The sequence below is a fragment of the Bos indicus genome, chromosome 4 (genome assembly GCF_029378745.1).
Source record: "Bos indicus isolate NIAB-ARS_2022 breed Sahiwal x Tharparkar chromosome 4, NIAB-ARS_B.indTharparkar_mat_pri_1.0, whole genome shotgun sequence".
NCBI classification, from domain to species: domain Eukaryota; kingdom Metazoa; phylum Chordata; class Mammalia; order Artiodactyla; family Bovidae; genus Bos; species Bos indicus.
In genome coordinates this window covers 77,688,503-77,713,073 of record NC_091763.1, presented here as the reverse complement: position 1 = coordinate 77,713,073, position 24,571 = coordinate 77,688,503, and the positions used below count along the sequence as shown (strand labels likewise).

At 39.3% G+C, this 24,571-nt stretch overlaps 1 protein-coding gene across 14 annotated transcripts in view; it reads right to left on the bottom strand.

Moving 5' to 3' along the window:
* The window catches only part of COA1 (cytochrome c oxidase assembly factor 1), a 94,676-nt gene that overhangs the window by 59,474 nt on the left and 10,631 nt on the right, over positions 1–24,571 (bottom strand). For 4 of the 14 annotated variants that reach the window (XM_070788024.1, XM_070788025.1, XM_070788026.1 and 1 more), the window contains one exon: positions 11,702–11,772. The exons of 8 other annotated variants lie outside the window; for them this stretch is intronic. In XM_070788024.1, coding sequence (XP_070644125.1) covers positions 11,702–11,719 — 18 coding nt within the window. In that variant the 5' untranslated portion in view covers positions 11,720–11,772. Of the gene's footprint in view, positions 1–11,369; positions 11,440–11,701; positions 11,773–24,571 lie in introns of those variants that run through there. 2 more of the 14 variants (XM_070788023.1, XM_070788035.1) reach the window with 2 other exon arrangements.

Here is a 24,571-nt window from a genome sequence, read left to right as displayed (position 1 = left end):
ACACTTATGAGACATATTTTACAGTTAAGAAAAACCATGGTGGCCATTCCTTAGAGCTCTTCCCTGACGCAAGCCTGGCTTACAGCTGTTTCACAAGCCCTAACCCTAGACTCCGAACCACAGTCAGGCAGGTATGGGAGACCCAAACCATCCTGGCTAACTGAGTGAGGCCCCTTGTCACCTAGAGCACATTTTCACTTGCCAAAACAGCTTGTTTCCAGTCAGACAGGAGTAGAGCTGATGAGAGAGAAGGCTGAAAAGATCATCATCTCTTGTGTGTTTCCAACTACAGTGCACTGCCAAGAGGCCAGTTTTCAGATGAAAAAAATGTTATTGTGGATTTTCAAGCCATTTTCTATGTATCATGTACCATGGCTAGGATCATTTTGGCTTCTCGTATTACCTAAACCCAGTACACTTTAACATGAAATTTTGTTGTTCAAGGTAGGCAACATAGATCCTTTTAAAAATCGAACCTAGCAAATGTGACTAGAAAGGGTGGGGGCTCAAATGTGGCTTCTGGATGCTAGTAACATTCTACTTCCTGATTTGGGTGCTCATTACACAATGTGTAGAGGTGCATATTATTTTCAGTATTAATGAAATACTTCAATAAACAAGCTCAAACCAAATCAAACGTTCACCAATAGAAAACTAGAGTAATGGGTATGAAACAGGTAATTCACAAAAACTCAAAAGGGCAGTAAACTTTGAAAAGATGTCCCATCCCCGTGAACTTCAGAACCCTTTCCCTACTGCCCTCAGACACACCTCTATCATTCTCAATTACTCAACCTTTTCTCAGACGTTCCTGCTTGGGACACAACCCTGGCTGCACACACAATCACCTGGGAGTTTCAGAAAATTACCCAAGCCTGAGCTCCACCTCAGACTATTTGAGTCAGAATCTCCAGGGGCTGGGACCCAGGAAATGGTATGTTTACAAGCCCTCCCTGGTGATTTAGGTGTGCAGCCAGGGTTGAAAGTCACTGCCAACTGAAACCTGGCTCTCCCTGCAGCCCTCTGCAGTCTGTCTGCCTTAATGCTCATAATCCTCTTCCCATTAAGCTGGAGACAAGGTTGGTGCTCTTATTTCTCATTGCCACTTCCAAATTCCTATCTCACTGGTCTCTAAAAGCTTCCAGCTTTCAACCTCACATTATCAGACCACACCATTCCTAATTCTGTTGTGGTCATCAACATGACACCCCCAACCTCACTCCTGAACAATTTTAGCTCGTGGCTGTGATACTCTCTCCAACGCTGTTGTTATCAAACTGCATGATAAAAGAAATCAACAAATACCTCGAGACAAAAGAAAATGGAAAAATAACATACCAAAACTTATGGGATACAGCAAAAACAATTCTAACAGGGAAGTTCATCATAAGGATAAATGCATACATGAAGAAACAAGATAAATCTCAAATAAACAAGCTTATTTACACCTCAAGGAACTAAAAAGAGAAGAACAAATGAAACCCATACTTTATAGAAGGAAAGAAATAAAGGTCAGAGTAAAACAAAATAAATGAAATAAAGACTAAAAAGACTAGGAAAAGATCAATGAACTAAGAGCTGGTTCTCTGAAGAGATAAACAAAATGGACAAACCTTTAGCTAGACTTATCAAGAAAAAAAAAAGACTCAAAGTCCAAAATGAAAGAAGAAACATCATGATTGATACCACAGAAATACAAAGGATCATAAGAGATTACTATGAACAATTTATATGCCAAGAAATCTGACAACCTAGAAGAAATGGATAAATACCTAGAAATAAAATGCATGATGATTTAAATATCTGCACAGATGATCCCTGACGGTCTCCTTTCCTCTCAGAATCTGGTCCTCACTTGACCGTAGCGACTCATTCTCATAATCATACCCTAGAACCTGTCATTACCAATAATTTGACCCCCTCCACCATCTCAATTTCTAGCATCCTACTCTTCAGCCACCCCTTATTTTTTCAATTCACCTCCTTGAAAATATTTTTTAAAACTCCAGTTCTACAATCCATTGATCCTACCACCTTTTCACTGTTCCTCACCAACCTAGAGTCCATGGCCCATCACTATACCCCGCTCTTTTGAACACCTTGTCAAACCCTCAACTACCTTGTCCCCTCTTCCCCTATGATCATCAGCAGGCACACCCCAAACCTAGATAAATCCTACCACCACATCATCCACACATTCAAGTGAGTTTTTTAACTCTTCTGACTGACCTCACTATGCACCTATGATCAGAGACAAGCGGGCCAAGGTGCGGCCTTGTAATCACAGACCATTTCTCTATCCTCCTGAATGACTGCTACTGTTGTCCAGTCACTAAGTTGTGTCGAACTCTTTGCAACCCCATGGACTGCAGTACACCAAGCCTCCCTGTCCCTCACTATCTCACAGAGATTGCCCAAGTTCACGTCCATTGAATTGGTGATGCTATCCAACCATTTCATCCTCTGCAATCCTCTTCTTTTGCCTTAAATATTTCACAGCATCAGGGTCTTTTCCAATGAGTCGGCTGAATAATTATGTCACACCTTTTCCTCTCTTCTCATTCTCCTTTATTTCAGTCCTACATCACATTCAATGAGAGAATAAAAAGCAATTGAATTTATTAGTTTACCCATATTTGTGCCAAAGGACTCTTACCTTCCCTTTGCCACTGGGATGAACGGTCCGTGCTCCCACGATTAATAAAATCAGTCCCTCCCCAGTATGCTAGATCCCTCTCCTTTCATCTACTCAACTCATTCCAGCAATTCTCCCTTCTCTTTCATGCAGGATCAGTTACCCCCATTTTATATATCACTCACATCAGCATGAAACATGCTGAAGTATCTCTTATCTTTGAAAAAACTTTCTTAATCCCATATCTTCTTCCAGCAATAGTCCCGTTTCTCTACTCTGCTTTTGGAGAGAAATTCTTCAAAGGAGATGTCTATTTTTGCTATTTCCAAAACCTGTCTTCCCATTCTCTGAGAGGATACCAACCTAGTCTTGATCGCCTCACTACTCCACAGAAAAACCTCCTGTGAAAGTCTTTATTGACCTCCATGTTGCTAAAACCAAAGATCAGGTCTCAGCACTCACCCTACTTGATCTATTGGAGCATATCTGATATCACCAACCAGTCCTTTTTTAAAACACTTCACACTAGGCTTCAAAGACAATACTGCTCTGGTTCTCCTCCTCCTACCTGGGCACTCATTTTCAGTCTCTCCTGTTCCTAAGCTTCATCTTTCTGACCTCTGAACACTGATCTGGCCCAGGGCTCTTCCTGGACATCTCCACATTCATCCCTCCAATCTTATGACTTAATCCTCTCCTCAGTGTTGACATCCTTGCTTCTAGCTATTACAGACTCTACTGCAGACTCCATTGACTTCTATTGCAGACTCATGCATCTACGTGCCTTGTCAACATCTTAACCAAAATGCTGAGGAAGCATCTAGAACTTGCCAGTTCAAAAATCAAACTCCTGAATTCTCCCTCCTCCCCAAACCTACTTCTCCCACTGATCCTTTTCAATGAATGGCAACTCTAGCCTTCCAGTTTTCACAGCCAAAAGCTCTGCACTGATACTTATTCTCTCACAGCCCACATCTAATATATCAGCATACCTCACTGACTCTGCTTATAAATATTATAAATAATACATGTATCAGTTCAGTTCAGTTGCTCAGTCATGTCCGACTCTTTGCAACCACATGAATTGCAGCACGCCAGGCCTCCCTGTCCGTCATCAACTCCCAGAGTTCACCCAGATTCACATCCATCGAGTCAGTGATGCCATCCAGCCATCTCATCCTCTGTCGTCCCCTTCTCCTCCTGCCTTCAATCCCTCCCAGCATTAGAGTCTTTTCCAATGAGTCAACTCTTCACATGAGGTGGCCAAAGTACTGAAGTTTCAGCTTTAGCATCATTCCTTCCAAAGAACACCCAGGGCTGATCTCCTTCAGAATGGACTGGTTGGATCTCCTTGCAGTCCAAGGGACTCTCAAGAGTCTTCTCCAACACCACAGTTCAAAAGCATCAATTCTTCAGCGCTCAGCCTTCTTCACAGTCCAACTCTCACATCCACACATGACCACAGGAAAAACCATAGCCTTGACTAGACGAACCTTTGTTGGCAAAGTAATGTCCCTGCTTTTGAATATGCTATCTAGGTTGGTCATAACTTTCCTTCCAAGGAGTAAGCGTCTTTTAATTTCATGGCTGCAGTCACCATCTGCAGTGATTTTGGAGTCCAAGAAAAGAAAGTCTGACAGTGTTTCCACTGTTTCCCCATCTATTTCCCATGAAGTGATGGGATCGGATGCCATGATCTTCGTTTCCTGAATGTTGAGCTTTAAGCCAACTTTTTCATCTCCTCTTTCACTTTCATCAAGAGGCTTTTTAGTTCCTCTTCACTTTCTGCCATAAGGGTGGTGTCATCTGCATATCTGAGATTATTGATATTTCTCCCGGCAATCTTGATTCCAGCTTGTGTTTCTTCCAGTCCAGCGTTTCTCATGATGTACTCTGCATAGAAGTTAAATAAGCAGGGTGACAATATACAGCCTTGACCTACTCCTTTTCCTATTTGGAACCAGTCTGTTGTTCCATGACCAATTCTAACTGTTGCTTCCTGACCTGCATACAAATTTCTCAAGAGGCAGATCAGGTGGTCTGGTATTCCTATCTCTTTCAGAATTTTCCATGGTTTATTGTGATCCACACAGTCAAAGGCTTTGGCATAGTCAATAAAGCAGAAATAGATGTTTTTCTGGAACTCTCTTGCTTTTTCCATGATCCAGCGGATGTTGGCAAGTCTGTATAAATAATACATCCAGACTGTGAACACTTTTCATCACCTTCATCAATTTACCACTGTCTAGCTTGAATTGTAACAATGACGTCCTAATTAGTCTCCCTGCTTCCTCCTTTAGCCTCTCTTACAATCTCCTCTCAACACAACACTCTATGATCCTTTTAAAGCATAAATGAGACGATGTCATCCTCTGTTCAAAACCCTCACATTTCAGATGGCAATCACACTCAAGGTAAAAGACAAAGCCTCTATAATTGTCTATGAGGCTCACTATTCATTCTCTCGCCTCACGTCCTGCTACTCCCTTACTTACTCTATTCCAGCTGCCCTGGCTTCCCTGTGGGTCTGTGAACAGGTCACAGCCCAAGGGTCTTCTCATTTGTTATCCCTCTGCCTGGAATGTTCCTCTGGTTATCCACAAGGTACTTGCTCTCTTCTTTCTCTCCACAGCATAGCACCATCTAAGATACTATGCATTTTCTCATCTATTCATTCATATCTCCCTTCACTAGGATATGGAGAAGGCAATGGCACCCCACTCCAGTCCTCTTGCCTGGAAAATCCCATGGACGGAGGAGCCTGGTGGCCTGCAGTCCATGGGATCGCTAAGAGTCGGACACGACTGAGTGACTTCACTTTCACTTTTCACTTTCAGGCATTGGAGAAGGAAATGGCAACCCACTCCAGTGTTCTTGCCTGGAGAATCCCAGGGACAGAGGAGCCTAGTGGGCTATCGTCTATGGGGTCGCACAGAGTCAGACACGACTGAAGCAACTTAGCAGCAGCAGCAGTCACTAAAATATAAGCACACAGAACTTAGCCAGTACTCAGTTCATCAGTTGGGTGAATGAATGGTGTTTCAGCTCATTAATAATTAGTAAAGCGAAAATTAGAACAGTATGAAAAACCATTACATACCAATCATATGCCAAGAATTTAAGTCTGATAAAACCAAGAATGGTCCGAATATGGAACAGAAACTATTATATACCAGTGGCAGGAGTATAAATTAATGCAAGTACTTTAGAGAACAATTTGGCAATATCTAGTAAATCTAAATATGCATATACTCTTCAATCTAACAACTCCACTTCTACATATGTATCTCTTAGACTCTAGGGCCCAGAGCAACTCTCTCACAAGTACACAAGGAGACCCCTGCAAGAATACTCAGTTCCATTTATTCAGTTGTTTGTAAATGCAAACCAGAAACCTAAATGCCTACCAACAGAAATGTATCAATTATAATAAATACATATAAGGAAGTACAATCTCACAACTAAAATGAATGACCAACCTACAAATATCAACATGCTAAAATACAATGCTGAACAAATAAAAAACATGCAGAATGATATGTTTTATAGTATGAAGCTGTTTTTTTTGGAGGGAGGGGCGGTGTGTGTACCTTTAATACTAATATTTTTAGGATTAGCTTTTTTAACAGAATGACATTTCAAGCATTCTTAAACTTTAGTTTTAATATTCACAATGTTTGATTAAGTTCAAATCAACAAATACTAGAGCCTACATGAAAAAAGAATGAAGCGAGATTACCTTTTTTTATATAATTAACTAAATTATCTTCAAGAGTAAAAAGTTAATACTAGTATTTAAAACTTAAATTTCCAATGTTACTGTTTCAACCATACGTATATTACTTTAGGCCATAGGACTACCCATTAGCCTTTCTTGTCAGAGAGCAATTAATCTCTTGAACTTTTCCTCAGCATCAGCTTTCTCAGTAAATAAATTCGGATGAGCCAGAGAACTGTCCTGGTACTCGATAGCGTAGGGATGCTGCTGGGTCTATTTATTTCTCATTGCTCAGTGGATCAGCCACCACTGACGCTGGTCCTGAGGCTGCAGCAGAATGCTTTTCTTCACTTGGTTCCACTGACTTTTTGACTTCTTTACTTGATCTGAATGTTTGCTGAAGAAAAGAATCACGTTCAATGACTTCAATTTCTTTGACCCTTTTTACATGTTCCACCAGGATGGCTTGGTCCTCCTCCTTTCTTCTCCTTGCTTCTTCATTTCTTTCTTTGGGTTTCAATAATTGAAAACATGGAAAACGAAGCTATCTTGTGCGTGACTATGAGTGAGCATATGTGTGCCTGCTCAGTCGTGTCTGACTCTGCGACCCCATGGACTGTAACCCACCTGGTTCCTCTGTTCATGGAATTTTCCAAGTAAGAACAGTGACGTGGGTTGTCACTTCCTACTCCAGGGATCTTCCTGACCCAGGGATCCAACCCGCCTCTCCTGCACTGGCAGGTGGATTCTTTACCACCGTGCCACCTGGGAAGTCCGTGTCACTGTATTTATACATAATAATATACATCAGGACTGTGCTTACCTCTGAGGAGGAAGGGAAGAAGAGAGAAAAATAGATTCAGGGAGGAATATACAGGGTACTTCAACTGTATCCATTTTGTTTCTTAAAAAAATAAAAGCCTATTTCATATGGTAAAACAGCAGAATTTGACAGAAGTAAATGATAGCTATATAAATATTTATGTCATTCTCTAAATTCTTCTGTAACCTTAATTCATAATTTTAATGGAACATATTACATTCTAAGAAAGCTTATGTGATTAAAATTTCACATTTTCCCAACTTTATAAATACCAACAGCCAGCTTCTTCTAACTGAAATGAATGTTAAGGCTGCCAGGGCTTTTTGAAAATTCTGAAATTCCATGAGAAGAGAGCTGGCAGCCAGCACACCCAAGTACTCCACCTCAGCTTCCTTTTCTTACAAAGAACTTCGAGTGGCATATTTCTATTTAAATATTAATCATCTGTAAACACTGCCACATAAATATACCCCTAGGGAGGGAGAGCTGTGAAGTGGAAAGACAATTTGAAGCAGATACAGCAACAGGCACCAGGACTCCTGTGAGCTTCTAAAATCACCAATTGGTACAAATGACTGACATAAAGGTAGATAACTGCTCTTACGCTTAGGGCCTTAGCCTTCTAAATTACAGTTGGACCAGTGAGATCTCTTCTGTTTTCTCAGACCTTTTACCAAAACTAGAAAGTACCTATATAACTTGAACTCAGAAGAAAAATTCTCCTTAAGATTGCTTATTGAGGCTTTCCTGGTGGCTCAGATTGTACAGAATCCACCTGCAATGCAGGAGACCCAGGTTTCATCCCTGAGTTGGGAAGATCTCCTGGAGACGAGAATGGCTACCCATTCCAGTATTCTTGCCCAGAAAATTTCAAGGACAGAGGAGCCTGGCAGGCTATAGTCCATGAGGTCGCAAAGAGTCAGGCACAACTGAGTGACTAACACTTAGAATAATACAGGATAAAAATCCAGGAACATTAAAACATAATCTTTAGGAAAATTAATGTTTGGAAGATAAAAACAAAATTTGTGGGGTCACATATAATATTAAAAACAAATGTTTTAACCCTTAGATAAATCAGACAGGTTAATTTCACTGACATTAACACTACCAACTTGCTCTTATAAGCAAGACTGTTCTCAAAAATCTCAAACACGAAAACTGATACATAATATGCAGATACAGAGGCATAAATCCAGCTGGCTGGTATAAATGACAAACCTCTCGATGCTATGGTTTCCTTGATATAGTATCCTGGAAAGATAATAAACACCTGCCACCCATTAACATTTATACAGAAACTTTGAGAATCACAAGACAAAAGACAATGCAAAACATGCTTTATTAACCAGAGTGAAGACACAGAGTTGATTCACTAGGCAGCCATGAGCCAAAAACGATGAGTCAACTAGCACAAGAACAATTCTATTATTCTAATTATTTGTATAAATTGTGTCAGTGGCTATGTGATGTGAATCATTAATAGCTTACCATACTTGTGATTTGTACTTGGTTGGGTACTTAGTTTCCAAGGACACTAATCTAAACTAGAATGTGCTTTTAAAAGCCCATTATCAGTGATTACTGATTAAATAATCTTCACAAGTAGATACTGCTTGGAGGGCACACCAAGCACACAAATGTTCCATCCGTATAAGGGCTAATATATACATCCTGAAAAGCATCTGAACATTTGAAAGTCACAAGCCCTCACCACCAGCTTATATTAGCATACACATTTTTGCAACTCTCTACCAAAAAATTTCAAATTCCCAGGGCTTGGCTTTACTATCTAGAGCTTGGGAAAACTCACAACAGGGTGGGTTAGGAAAGCTACAATTATATCTTGACTGGGTTCATCAAATTACAGGAATGGGAGGTAAAGACATTAATTGAGACACTCATAAAAGATCACACCCTTAAAGGTGAATCCTGCACTCTGACACACTAGGATCAAATGCAGAAGTCACACTCTATCCCTTGGTGAATTTTCCAGGAAGCAAAACAACGGGAAGTGCATATATGAGAGGAGACATTCAATGCACCTTTCTGCATACAACCAAGGTACTTATTACAATTTAATTAAAAGTTTTTACATCATGCGAAATGCCAGGCTGGATGAAGCACAAGCTGGAATCAAGATTTCCGGAAGAAATATCAATAAACCTCAGATATGCAGATGACCCCACCCTTATGGCAGAAAGTGAAGAACTAAAGACCCTCTTGATGAAAGTGAAAGAAGAGAGTGAAAAGCTAGCTTAAAACTCAACATTCAGAAAACTAAGATCATGGCATCTGGTCCCATCACTTCATGGCAAACAAATGGGGAAACGATGGAAACAATGACAGACTTTATTTTGGGGGGGCTCCAAAATCACTGCAGATGGTGACTGCAGCCAGGAAATTAAAAGATGCTTGCTCCTTGGAAGCAAAGTTGTGACCAACCTAGACAGGATATTAAAAAGCAAAGACATTACTTTGCCAACAAAGGTCTGTCTAGTCAAAGGTGTGGTTTTTCCAGTAGTCATGTATGGATGTGAGAGTTAGACTACAAAGAAAACTGAGCACCAAAGAACTGATGCTTTTGAGCTGTGGTGTTGGAGAAGACTCTTGAGAGTTCCTTGGACTGCAAGGAGATCCAACCAGTCCATCCTAAAGGAAATCAGTTCTGAATATTCACTGGAAGGACTGATGCTGAAGCTGAAACTCCAATACTTTGGCCACCTGATGTGAAGAACTGACTCATTTGAAAACACCCTGATGCTGGGAAAGATTGAAGGCGGGAGAAACAGGGGATGACAGAGGATGAGATGGTTGAATGGCAACACTGACTAAATGGACATGAGTTTGAGTAAGCTCTGAGAGTTGGTGATGGACAGAGAAGCCTGGCGTGCAGTCCATGGGGTCACAAAGAGTAGGACACGACTGAGCTACTGAACTGAACTGAACAAGTAATACCACAGCTATGTAGAATGCTGTTAACATCCCAACACCTAATTAGCATATCATAGACACTATCACTTCAGAATGAGAGCTGTCTTAAAAGTCATGGCCAAAGGCATTTGAGAAATAAGTTGAAAGAGAAATTAGGCAGGAGATGGGATATTCCTAGGGCATGATTAGAGTCAGCCTACCTTTTCAAATATACAAATACCAGGGCATGGGACTATTTTAAGTACATTTTTGGTCTGCCCTTTTGATTCGTCATCTCAAAGATCTATATTAAGTATATAAGTATATTTATATATTCAACATAACTTTTTATTAAAAAAACAAGTTGTCAATTTATTTTACTAATGCTCATTGGTGTAAGAGGTGCTCTGAAAGATGTAGCTTTTTAAAAATTTCTCCTTCATTTTTTAGAATTTATTTTTAATTGAAGGATAATTGCTTTACAATATTGACTTTATTTCTGCCCTATATCAACATGAATTAACCATAGGTGTACACATACATGTCCCTTCCCTCTTGAAACCTCCTTGCCACCTCCTCTCTTTCTCACCTCCCTAGGCTGTTACAGAGCCCTGGTTTCAAGCACCTGAGGGGCAAGGGAAACTTAACTTCTACCTCTTTAGTGTACCCCACTAAACAAAAATCAAGACTATGCCAGCAAATCCAGGATGCTCTATGACTTTGATGGATCTTATCCAAATTAAACTTTAAATATTTAGCATCACCTGGTATTAAATTTATTCTTTAAATTGAAGAATGTATGGATCACAACAAGTAATATAAAACCTCAAATCAGTAATAATATTCCAACATTAGTGTGAATTAAAGCTTTTGGAATTGTCTGAAAATGCTAATTTTGTGTATATATGAAATTTCCCATTTTAAAAAAAAGCCTCTGCTGTTGCTGCTAGCCTTATTTGTCTTATGGAAAAATTCATTAGACTCACAGTCTAACTAATTCCGGCCTCAGATTGCAAATATAATTTCTAGTAACAGAGAAAAATACTAGCAGAGAAGCCCTGATAGACTTTCGAAAAATGTAGGATGATCCCTGTACGTAAATGGGGAAGGGGGGTAGGGGGGGACTTAAATTTATAGTTTAATATTCAAGCTCATAGTGATCTGTTATTATAAAGTTTCATTTTTTAAATGGGATGGCAATGTTCTTTACAGTTTGCAAATGTACCAAGTTAAGAAAATGAAGCTATAGCAACACTAGCCTCTGCACCCAGAACACATACCTCTCCACCGGGTGCTCTGGAAAGAAGCATTAATTCTTCTCAGGTTATCAGAGACTCAGGGGTCCCCTGCCTCAAAGAAATTACAATATGGATCAACATATCATTTTGTCAATAGCAGTAATGAGATTATGCCAACATATCCTGACTACCTTACCAGTTTTCATTTTTAAACGAGAAAGCTACAAACAAAATCAAAAACTTCTGTAGACGTAGAGCAATATATGACTTTGAAGAATCCTTTTCAGAGAGAATTAAAATACGTCTTTACCACTAAATTATTTTTAAATAAACTGTGAAAACTCTTTTAGTAACTAACAAATAAAAGTACTTACTAGAGAAAAAAATTTCATTTTTTATATTCAGTTCAGTTCAGTCGCTCAGTCGTGTCCGACTCTTTGCGACCCTGTGAAAAGAAAACCTCTTTTACACAAATGTTTAGCATATTTTGATTCAGAAGCTGAAAAGTTATCACCATTATTAATACCAGTTGATATAACTGATATGACTATATGGAAAGATAATACAAAGAATTACTTAAAACCATTACCAGAAAATCAATGAGTTTAATCAAGTGTGATGTAAATGATAATCATAAAAATCAACACTTGTTATAAATACTCAATTACAAAAAATTTTCAAAACAAATTCCATTTGCAATTAGAAACATGAATATATTGAAACTTTCAAAATTTAACCAGGAATGTACATAACTTTTACAAACCTCTTGGGTTAAAAACAAGGTTTGAAACAATAGAAAAAGTACCCCAAAAAAGTGATAGCTTCAACTAGTTACAATTAAGACTTTCTACAATGAAAACTAAAACATTATGCTTTTGTCATCTTTAAAAATATATTATACTGCTATTGGGTCACACAAAAACTTGAAGCATCTGAATTTTCAAAGCCAAAGTCACTTTCTGTGCCGTGTGCTGGCTAAAAGAGCCCCCAAAGATTAAACTCTAATCTTTAAAGAGTTCACAAATTTATAAGTGTATCCTCAAGCCCAAAATTAATCAATAATCAAAGGACATATGCAAATACAAATGAAATGGAGAAGAAGGACAATCTCATATTGACTATTCACTGGGCATTATAAAGCTGGGTGGTTTTCTTACTGAAGTTGAATACAAGAAAAGCTCACAAAACATAAATGTTCAGCTCAGTAAATCAGAACAAAACAAACACCCATGTACCCCCCATGCAGGTCTAGAAACAGAGCACTGCTAGTATCTGGGCAGCGAGGAAGAGACTGCCTCCCAGTCATAACACCCTTCTTTCTCTCCAAGCCAGACTACCATGGCTTTGAAACACCGGTATCATATAGCGTGTACTCTTTAGCATGTGGGTTCTTTGGGTTAACATTTTGTTTTTCAGATACATCCATTTTGTTGTGTGAGCTGAGTTTGTTCATTTTCATGTACAGTATTATATTCCTAGGCAGGAACATATAATAATGTACTTGCCTGCTATATTATGATGTACGTTTCTCATATGTCCCCAGTATGAAGCTAGACCAAACAGGGCTGCTATAAACATTCGTGTACACACAACTTGGTTGCACACATGAAACCATTTCTGTGGCAAGTGGAACAGCGGCGTCATAAAGTATGCACACATTCAGTTTCAATACTGCCAACCAGTTTACCAAAATGGTTGAACCAATTTATATATACCAAGAGTGTATGAGAATTTCCTTGCCCAAATTCCTACAAACTCTCTATTGTTAGTCTTTTTAATTAAGTGTTCTGGTAGGTGAATAGTACATATATGCCATTATGGTTTTAATTTGCATTTCTCTAATGACTGTGGTCTTGAGCACCTTTTCTTATTTTTACTGGACATTTTGGACATCTTTTTGGTGAACTGCCTGCTCAAGTCTCTCATTTTTCTATTGGGTTGCCTTTTTCTCATGGATCTGCAGCAACCCCACTGCCACTCTGCTGCCACCCCTCACCTCCAAGGAATAATAACTCCAAAAGTGATGATACTACCAGACTTAAGCACTCCTGCATGCAAACACTAGTCTATGTCATCTCACTAACCCTAACCGTGTATGGTGGGTTAACTATCCCTATTTTAGAGATGAGGCAAAAACACACAACCAAGAAATGAGCGAGAGAGAGAGAGTGCGCGCGCACACACCAGCAGGCCAAGGTTCAGGTCCAAGTCTGCTCTCCCAAACCAAGCGTCCCTCACTGCTCTCTGGCTGCCCTTGCCATCTGCTCACATGGTCTCACTGCTTACCCAGGAAGCCTCCTAGCTGCTGAGCACATTCCCAGGCCTATTCCCTCAGCACTGTAAATCCTACTATGCCTTTATTCATTCCACAAACTCTGTGAAAGGAAAATCAACATGAAGTCAACATTGATAAGAGAGCTCTCTAAACTGGATCCAAGAGGCCACTGAGGAAGTGAAACTTCACATCTCAACACAGATGGGAGAACCCTTTGTCAGAGTGCTGCCAATAACTTCTCCCACTCTGTGGCTTGCCTTCTTACTCTCTTAAAGGTGATTTTTTTATTGACAGAAATTCTTCATTTTAGTAAAATCCAATTTATAATTTTCTTTTTGTACTTAATCATTTTTGTGTCCTATTTAAGAAAGCTTTGCATACTCTAAGGCCACATATTTTCCTGTACTGTCTCCTAACAGATTTACTGTTTTGCCTTTCACAAATAGATCTATGATCCACTGAGAATTTGAGTGTAGCCTGAGATAGGGGTTTTGGTCCACTTTGTTCCATGTAAATATGCATGATGCTCGAGCACCATTTACTAAAATACCACATTTACACTGTTCTGCGTGCCACCTTTCCCACAAAACAAGTGTAGGCTTGTTTCTGGATTCTTTATTCTATTCCACTGATCTACTGAAACAAGAGTATTGTATATCCTTGCACCAACAGAACAGTCTTTATTAATCTAGCTTAATTTTAATTTAAAATCTTGAGATCTATCAAACTGTTCCACTTTTGTTCCTGAAGAGTGTCTTGGCTTTTCTCAGCTTTTTGCATTTTCATATAAATGTATCTCTTTTAATGACTGTCACAACCCTTTAGGTAACTAAAGCTTATCAACCCACTTTAAAAACATGGCAAAGCAAACCTGGAAAACTGATATAACTTGACTGAGGTCATAAAACTGCACAGCCCAGGTCTGAACCCAGGAATATGCTTATGCTAAGTCCACACCTACAATATCCTGCATGCCTATAAACTTACACATGTGAAAATGTTAAACCTAAAAACAGACACAAGTAAAAATAACAACGAATTATTATTTTACTACCTACTGGATTTCCTGTAAGTAATGTTAAGATAACTAATTCTAACAATGCTGGCAAATAAATTTATTATGAAATTGGTACAATGGTACCAATTTTGCCAACAGAAGTAAAAACAACTATTAATACAATCCTTTTAGAGTTCTAAGAAACTAAATGTGGTTACTGCTAATAAAGGTACAAGAGAAGTTGATATACTGAAGCATTGATTTAGTTACTTCCTGCTTAAAGCCCAATTGTTTTAAAATGTGGGTCATGCCTTACTCCCATTCTAGTGCATTAAGAAGATGAAATGAATAGATCTTTGGTAGGTAAAGGAGAGAAAAGATTCATGGACAATTCCCAAATATCTGGCTTGAGCAAAGGGTACTCAAAGAATTAATAGTCTATGAACTAATACCTCTTTAGCAACTACGCACTGTGGTAAGTGCTTGACATAAATTATCTCATCTCATCCTACCAACTCTAGCAGGTATTACTGCTGTCCCAAACTACAAATGAAAAAAATCAGAATGGGAAAGAAAGTACTGAGTATCAGATCTTAACTGAACGTTTCAGTTGCTAAGATCTTTCTACCATAGCAAACTGCTAATATCTATGTGATATTTATTTGACAAGTGAACTGAAAAACTAGCTTTTCCACTGGGGAATATACAAGTGACCCTAAAACAACAGCCAGGCAGCTGTCAGGATTTCACTGTAATTCAATATAGCAAGTCACATGGGAGCCTTTTGACATTATTGCCCCTAGCAAAGTCACCTTTGAAAACAATACTCCATTTGTTTGCCTGGGTTTTTCTACCTCTTTTTACCCTTAAAGTTTGGCACTATAAACTTAAAAAAAAAAAGTTTAGATCTTTAATATGTGTTAGAAACAATACAATAGCTCACCCTACACTTTTTACAATCCCACTACAGTGACTAGTAAATTAAAACTAGTATGACATGGATAAACAACAAGTTCCAACTGTGTAGCATAGGGAATTATATTCAATATCCTGCGATAAACCATTATGGAAAAGAATATGAAAATATATATATATATATATATGAAAATATATATACATGTACCCACACGTATAACTGAGTTACTTTCCTGTACAGCAGAAATTAAACACAACATTGTAAATCAACTATACTTGAATAAAATAAAAAAAAAACTAGGAGCAGAGGGTAAGATGGTTAGGTAGCATTACCAAGTCAATGGGCATGAATCTGAGCAAACTCCAGGAGATAATAGAGGACAAAGGAGCCTGGCGGGCTGCAGTCCAGAGAGTCAGACACAACTTAGTGACTGAGTAACAACAAAATGTGTGTGTGTGTGTGTGTGTGTGTGTGTGTGTACAATAGAATAATACATAGCCAAAAAAATGAAATTTTGCCATTTGCAACAATATGGATGGAGCCAGAGGGTATTATGCTTAGTGAAATAAGTCAGACAGAGAAAGGCAAATACTGTGTGATATCACTTGCATGTGGAATCTAAAAAACACAACAGATGTGAATATAGCTAAAAAACAGACTCACAGAAGTAGAGGAGAGACTAGTGGTTACCAGTGGGGAGAGGAAAGGTGGAAGGGGCAAGATAGAAGTAGAGGATTAAGAGGTACAGACTGGGACTTTTCTGGTGTTCTAACGGCCAAGGCTCCATGCTCCCAGCGCAGGGTGTGCGGGTTCAATCCCTGGTCAGGGAACTAGATCCCACACGCCGCAACTAAGAGTTTGCATTCTGAAACCAAAAAGATTCCGCATGCTGCAACAAAGATCAGAGATCCTGTGTGCTGCAACTAAGAGTCGGCACAGCAAAATAAATGTTTTTTAAAAAGAGGTACAAACTACCAAGTATAAAATAAGCTACAGTGATACACTGCTCAACACAGAGAATATAGCTAATGCATTATGATAACTACAAATGAAATATAATCTTTAAAAATTCTGAATATCTTGTACATCTGAAACTGATATATCATAAACTATACTTCAATAAAAATAATTCAAAATTTTTTAATTACTTGGAAACAAAACTAGCATTAGAGACTCGTGAAAGGGTAACAGATCACTATGATACATCTCAATAAACTGGGCAGAAGAGAATAATTTCCTTATATACACAAGCATGGGAAATACAAGCAGGAAAGATATGAACCTGCTTTATTCTGTACTCTTCAGACCACATCAGTAATACTGGGCAATGCACTTAAGAGGACAACATATCAAATAGAGTAACAATTTTTACCTAACAGTAAGATTTATAATGTAGAGTCCTGGAAATTACTTATAAAAATAGGCTCTATTTCACTGAGTCTGAAGATGGGGCCTAGAAATCTGACTTTTTTAAGTTTCTATAAAACAGGCAGAAAACAACAAAATGGCAATAAGCACATACCTATCAACATTACTTTAAATGAAATGGACTAAATTCTCCACTCAAAAGGGATAAGGTAGCTATACAAATAAAAAAACAAGCTCCAATTATGTGATGCATGTAAGAGACAAACTTCAGCTTTAGTTATACAAATAGGCTCAAAATGAAGGGATATTCCACACAAATGGAAACCAAAAGAGAGCCTCAGATCAGATTAGATCAGATCAGTCGCTCAGTAGTGTCTGACTCTTTGCGACCCCATGAATCGCAGCACGCCAGGCCTCCCTGTCCATCACCAACTCCCAGAGTTCATCCAGACTCACGTCCATCGAGTCAGTGATGCCATCCAGCCATCTCATTCTCTGGCGTCCCCTTCTCCTCCTGCCCCCAATCCCTCCCAGCATCAGAGTCTTTTCCAACGAGTCAACTCTTCACATTAGGTGCCCAAAGTACTGGAGTTTCAGCTTTAGCACCATTCCTTCCAAAGAAATTCCAGGGCTGATCTCCTTCAGAATGGACTGGTTGGATCTCCTTGCAGTCCAAGGGACTCTCAAGAGTCTTATCCAATACCACAGTTCAAAAGCATCAATTCTTCGGCGCTCAGCCTTCTTCACAGTCCAACTCTCACATCCACACATGACCACAGGAAAAACCATAGCCTTGACTAGACAAACCTTTGTTGGCAAAGTAATGTCCCTGCTTTTGAATATGCTATCTAGGTTGGTCATAACTTTCCTCCCAAGGAGTAAGCGTCTTTTAATTTCATGGCTGCACTCACCATCTGCAGTGATTTTGGAGCCCAGAAAAACAAAGTCTGACACTGTTTCCACTGTTTTCCCATCTATTTCCCATGAAGTGATGGGACCAGATGCCATGATCTTCGTTTTCTGAAAGTTGAGCTTTAAGCCAACTTTTTCACTCTACTCTTTCACTTTTATCAAGAGGCTTTTTAGTTTCTCTTCACTTTCTGCCATAAGGGTGGTATCATCTGCATATCTGAGGTTACTGACATTTCTCCCGGCAATCTTGATTCCAGCTTGTGTTTCTTCCAGTCCAGCGTTTCTCATGATGTACTCTGCATATAAGTTAAATAAACAGGGTGACAATATACAGCCTTGACGAACTCCTTTTCCTATTTGGAACCAGTCTGTTGTTCCACGTCCAGTTCCAACTGTTGCTTCCTGACCTGCATACAGATTTCTCAAGAGGCAGATCAGGTGGTCTGGTATTCCCATCTCTTTCAGAATTTTCCACAGTTTATTGTGATCCACACAGTCAAAGGTTTTGGCACAGTCAATAAAGCAGAAATAGATGCTTTTCTGGAACTCTCTTGCTTTTTCCATGATCCAGCAGATGTTGGCAATATGATCTCTGGTTCCTCTGCCTTTTCTAAAATCAGCTTGAACATCAGGAAGTTCACTGTTCACGTATTGCTGAAGCCTGGCTTGGAGAATTTTGAGCATTACTTTACTAGCGTGTGAGATGAGTGCAATTGTGCAGTAGTTTGAGCATTCTTTGGCATTGCCTTTCTTTGGGATTGGAATGAAAACCGACCTTTTCCAGTCCTGTGTCCACTGCTGAGTTTTCCAAATTTGCTGGCATATTGAGTGCAGCACTTTCACAGCATCATCTTTCAGGATTTGAAATAGCTCAACTGGAATTCCATCACCTCCACTAGCTTTGTTCATAGTGATGCTTTCTAAGGCCCACTTGACTTCACATTCCAGGATGTCTGGCTCTAGGTCAGTGATCAGACCATCGTGATTATCTGGGTCGTGAAGATCTTTTCTGTACAGTTCTTCTGTGTATTCTTGCCACCTCTTCTTAATGTCTTCTGCTTCTGTTAGGTCCATACCATTTCTGTCCTTTATCGAGCCCAACTTTGCATGAAATGTTCCTTTGGTAGCTCTGATTTTCTTGAAGAGATCCCTAGTCTTTCCCATTCTGTTGTTTTCCTCTATTTCTTTGCATTGATCGCTGAAGAAGGCTTTCTTATCTCTTCTTGCTATTCTCTGGAACTCTGCATTCAGATGTTTATATCTTTCCTTTTCTCCTTTGCTTTTCACTTCTCTTCTTTTCACAGCTATTTGTAAGGCCTCCTCAGACAGCCATTTTGCTTTTTGCATTTCTTTTCTATGGGAATGGTCTTGATCCCTGTCTCCTGTACAATGTCACGAACCTCATTCCATAGTTCATCAGGCACTCTATCTATCAGATTTAGTCCCTTAAATCTATTTCTCACTTCTACTGTATAATCATAAGGGATTTGATTTAGGTCATACCTGAATGGTCTAGTGGTTTTCCCTACTTTCTTCAATTTAAGTCTGAATTTGGCAATAAGGAGTTCATGGTCTGAGCCACAGTCAGCTCCTGGTCTTGTTTTTGATGACTGTATAGAGCTTCTCCATCTTTGGCTGCAAAGAATATAATCAATCTGATTTCCGTGTTGACCATCTGGTGATGTCCATGTATAGCGTCTTCTCTTGTGTTGTTGGAAGAGGGTGTTTGTTATGACCAGTGCATTTTCTTGGCAAAACTCTATTAGTCTTTGCCCTGCTTCATTCCGTATTCCAAGGCCAAATTTGCCTGTTACTCCAGGTGTTTCTTGACTTCCTACTTTTGCATTCCAGTCCCCTATAATGAAAAGGACATCTTTTATGGGTGTTAGTTCTAAAAGGTCTTGTAGGTCTTCATAGAACTGTTCAACTTCAGCTTCTTCAGTGTTACTGGTTGGGGCACAGCCTTGGATTACTGTGATATTGAATGGTTTGCCTTGGAAACGAACAGAGATCATTCTGTCGTTTTTGAGATTGCATCCAAGTACTGCAGTTTGGACTCTTTTATTGACCATGATGGCCACTCCATTTCTTCTGAGGGATTCCTGCCCGCAGTAGTAGATATAATGATCATCTGAGTTAAATTCACCCATTTCAGTCCATTTCAGTTCGCTGATTCCTAGAATGTTGACATTCACTCTTGCCATCTCTTGTTTGACCACTTCCAATTTGCCTTGATTCATGGACCTGACATTCCAGGTTCCTATGCAATATTGCTCTTTACAGCATCAGACCTTGCTTCTATCACCAGCCACATCCACAGCTGGGTATTCTTTTTGCTTTGGCTCCATCCCTTCATTCTTTCTGGAGTTATTTCTCCACTGATCTTCAGTAGTATATTGGGTACCTACTGACCTGGGGAGTTTCTCTTTCAGTATCCTATCATTTTGCCTTTTCATACTGTTCATGGGGTTCTCAAGGCAAGAATACTGAAGTGGTTTGCCATTCCCTTCTCCAGTGGACCACATTCTGTCAGATCTCTCCACCATGACCCGCCCGTCTTGGGTTGCCCCACGGGTATGGCTTAGTTTCATTGAGTTAGACAAGGCTGTGGTCCTAGTGTGATTAGATTGACTAGTTTTCTGTGAGTATGGTTTCAGTGTGTTTGCCCTCTGATGCCCTCTTGCAACACCTACCGTCTTACTTGGGGTTCTCTTACCTTGGGCGTGGGGTATCTCTTCACGGCTGCTCCAGCAAAGCACAACCATTGCTCCTTACCTTGGACGAGGGGTATCTCCTCACCGCCGCCCTTCCTGACCTTCAACGTGGGATAGCTCCTCTAGGCCCTCCTGCACCCACGCAGCCACGGCTCCTTGGATGTGGGGTTGGTCCTCCCGGCCACCGCCCCTGGCCTCAGGCGTGGGGTTGCTCCTCCAGGCCGCGGCCCCCGACCTCAGACGCGGGGTAGCTCCTCTGGGCCATTTCTGCACCATCGCAGTCTGGTACTCTCGGCCGCTGCCCCTGACCTTGGACGTGGGGTAACTCCTCTTGGCCGCCACCCTTCGGGCATGGGGTCCTCCTGGCTTCTGCCCCCGACCTCAGAGCCATCTATAGATTTAATGCAATCCCTACAAAAATCCCAACTGCATTTTTTTTTACAGAAATAGAAAATAATTGTAAAATTTGTATGGAACCATGAAAGACTCAAATAGCCAAAAAAATCCTGAGAAGGAAAAAAAAAAATCATACTTCCTGATTTTTACCTATATCACAAAGCTATAACAATCAAAACAATAAGATACTGGCATTAAAAACTGACATGTAGATCAATGAAACAGAATTGAGAGCCCAGAAATAAACCCATGTATATGTGGTCAACCAATATTTGACAAAGTAGTCAAAAATACTCAATTGAGAAAAGCTAATCTCTACAATAAATATTGCTGGGGAAATTGGATATTTACATGCAAAAGAATGAAATGAAACCCTTACACCACTCACAAAATGAACTCAGAAATGGATTATTAAAGATGTAAATATAAGACCTTAAACATTAAAACTCCCAGAAGAAAGTAAGATTAAAAGATCCTTGACATTTTCTTGGCAATGACTTTTTCAGATATGGCACCAAAAGAATCAACAAATGAGACTACATCAAACTAAAAAGCTTTTGCACAGCAAAAGAATCAACAAAATGAAAAGGCAATCTACAGAGTAGGAGAAAATATTTGCAAATCATGTATTTCATAAGGGCTAATATCAAAAATACATAACTCATAAAATTCAATAACAAAAAGCAAATAATCTGATTAAAAATGAACAAAGGACCTGAACGGACATTTTTCCAGAGAAGACATAGAATGACCAACAAGCACATGAAAAGATACTCAACATCACTAATTATCAGAAAAATGCAAATCAAAACCTCAATGAGATACCACCTCACACCCCAAAAAAAACAAGAGATAAGTGTTGAGAAGAACGTGAGAAAAGGGAACCCCTTTGTATCTTTGACAGGAATATAAATCAGTATAGCACTATGGAAAACAGCTGGAGAAGGCAATGGCACCCCACTCCAGTACTCTTACCTGGAAAATCCCATGAATGGAGGAGCCTGGAAGGCTGCAGTCCATGGGGTCGATTAGAGTCGGACACAACTGAGGAACTTCACTTTCACTTTTCACTTTCATGCACTGGAGAAGGAAATGGCAACCCACTCCAGTGTTCTTGCCTGGAGAATCCCAGGGACGGGGAGCCTAGTGGGCTGCTGTCTATGGGGTCGCACAGAGTCGGACACGACTGAAGTGACTTAGCAGCATGGAAAACAGTATTGATATTCCTCAAAAAATTAAAAGTAAAACTGCCATATGATCCAGCAATCCCACTTCTGGTTATACATCCAAAAGAAATGAAATCACTATGTCAAAGAGACTTCCATACTCCCTGTGTTCATTACAGCATTATTCACAGTAATGAAGACACAGAAATAACCAAAGTGTCCATTGATAGATAAATGGATAAAAATGGATATATACACATACACTAGAATATCATTCAGTCATTTTTAAAAAATGAAGGAAATTCTGCTATTTGGGACACGTCAATGAAACGAGAGCTGAACAAGTTAGAGAAAAACATTTACTCCATGATACCATTTATATATGGAATGTATATCGCAAACTCATTGAAACCGAGAATGGCGTTTGCCAGTGGCTTGGGACTGAGGAAATGGGAAGAGGCTGGTCAAGAAACAAAAATCTCCAATTACGAGATAAATTAATTCTGGGGATCTAATGGCGTTTGCCAAGGGCTCGAGACTGAGGAAATGGGAAGAGGCTGGTCAAGAAACAAAAATCTCCCATTATGAGATGAATTAATTCTGGGCATCTAATGTACAGCGTAGTGACTACAGTTAATACTATTATATAGTTGAAAGTTGCCATGAGAGTAAATCTTAAATGTTCTCACCACATACCCACACACAAGTGGTACTTATGTGAGGTGACAGAGGTATTAACTAACTGTACTGGGGCAATCACTTCAAAATACATACATGTACCAGATAATCACTTTGCACATCTTCAACTTATATAATGTTATATACCATTATTCTCGAGAAATCTGAGAAAAGAGCAAGATCTTTAAAAAGAAACACGAATATAAAATGACAAATTAACATCTTTATAAAAGTTGAAATACACATGAAATTTTAAAATACACCATGTATTATTTGTCCTGTTCAAAAGTCTTTCATAATAAATATTCCAGATGTAGAAAAATTCCACTCATTTTGCATTGACATTGGTCAAATACAAAGTGTATCAAAAAAGAATCCTCAGGTGAAGTACTAGGGCACATGTTACCTCTATAATTGCCTGTAATTTAATAATAAACTATTTTGCCTACTCTGGTTTTGGCTTTGCTTTGAAATACTGCTTTTAGTATTCAGATTTTATATTAAGTTCTCATTTCATACTGGAGTATTCCATAAAACATTCATACCTTCAATTCCTTAGTATTCGGGGGGGAAAAAAAAAACCTACAGTTTATCAGTGAATATTCTGAACTTGAAAACACCATCAAACACTATTGGGTAATATTTATATATACAACATTGAGATCTCATAGCAAGATTAACAGTACTACACAAAATACTAAATTGTATGACCCAATCAAAAAATGGGCCAAAGAACTAAATAGACAATTTTCCAAAGAAGACATACAGATGGCTAACAAACACATGAAAAGATGCTCAACATCACTCATTATCAGAGAAATGCAAATCAAAACCACTATGAGGTACCATTTCACGCCAGCCAGAATGGCTGCAATCCAAAAGTCTACAAGCAATAAATGCTGGAGAGGGTGTAGAGAAAAGGGAACCCTCTTACACTGTTGGTGGGAATGCAAACTAGTACAGCCACTATGGAGAACAGTGTGGAGATTCCTTAAAAAACTGGAAACAGAACTGACTTATGATCCAGCAATCCCACTGCTGGGCATACACACTGAGGAAACCAGAATTGAAAGAGACACGTGTACCCCAATGTTCATAGCAGCACTGTTTATAATAGCCAGGACATGGAAGCAACCCAGATGTCCATCAACAGATGAATGGATAAGAAAGCTGTGGTACATATACACAATGGAGTATTACTCAGCCATTAAAAAGAATACATTTGAATAAGTTCTAATGAGGTGGATGAAACTGGAGCCTATTATAAAGAGGGAAGTAAGCCAGAAAGAAAAACACCAATACCGTATACTAACGCATATATATGGAATTTAGTAAGATTGTAACAATAACCCTACGAAACAGCAAAAGAGACACTGATGTATAGAACAGTCTTTTGGACTCTGTGGGAGAGGGAGAGGGTGGGAGAATTTGGGAGAATGGCATTGAAATATGTATAATATCATATATGAAACGAGTCGCCAGTCCAGGTTTGATGCACGATACTGGATGCTTGGGGCTGGTGCACTGGGATGACCCAGAGGGATGATATGGGGAGGGAGGAGGGAGCAGGGTTCAGGATGGGGAACACATGTATACCTGTGGCAGATTCATTTAGATATATGGCAAAACCAATACAATATTGTAAAGTTAAATAAAATAAAATTTTAAAAAAATAATAATAAATTGTTACTGCCAATTTACCAATTTAGTTTGCTCCCAAACTTGTTATTTCTTGGAACACCACTCATAGGATTTACAATTAATATAAACTTACTTTCAGCAGAGAATGAAAACATATTTATAAGATGGCAAAAACTATGAG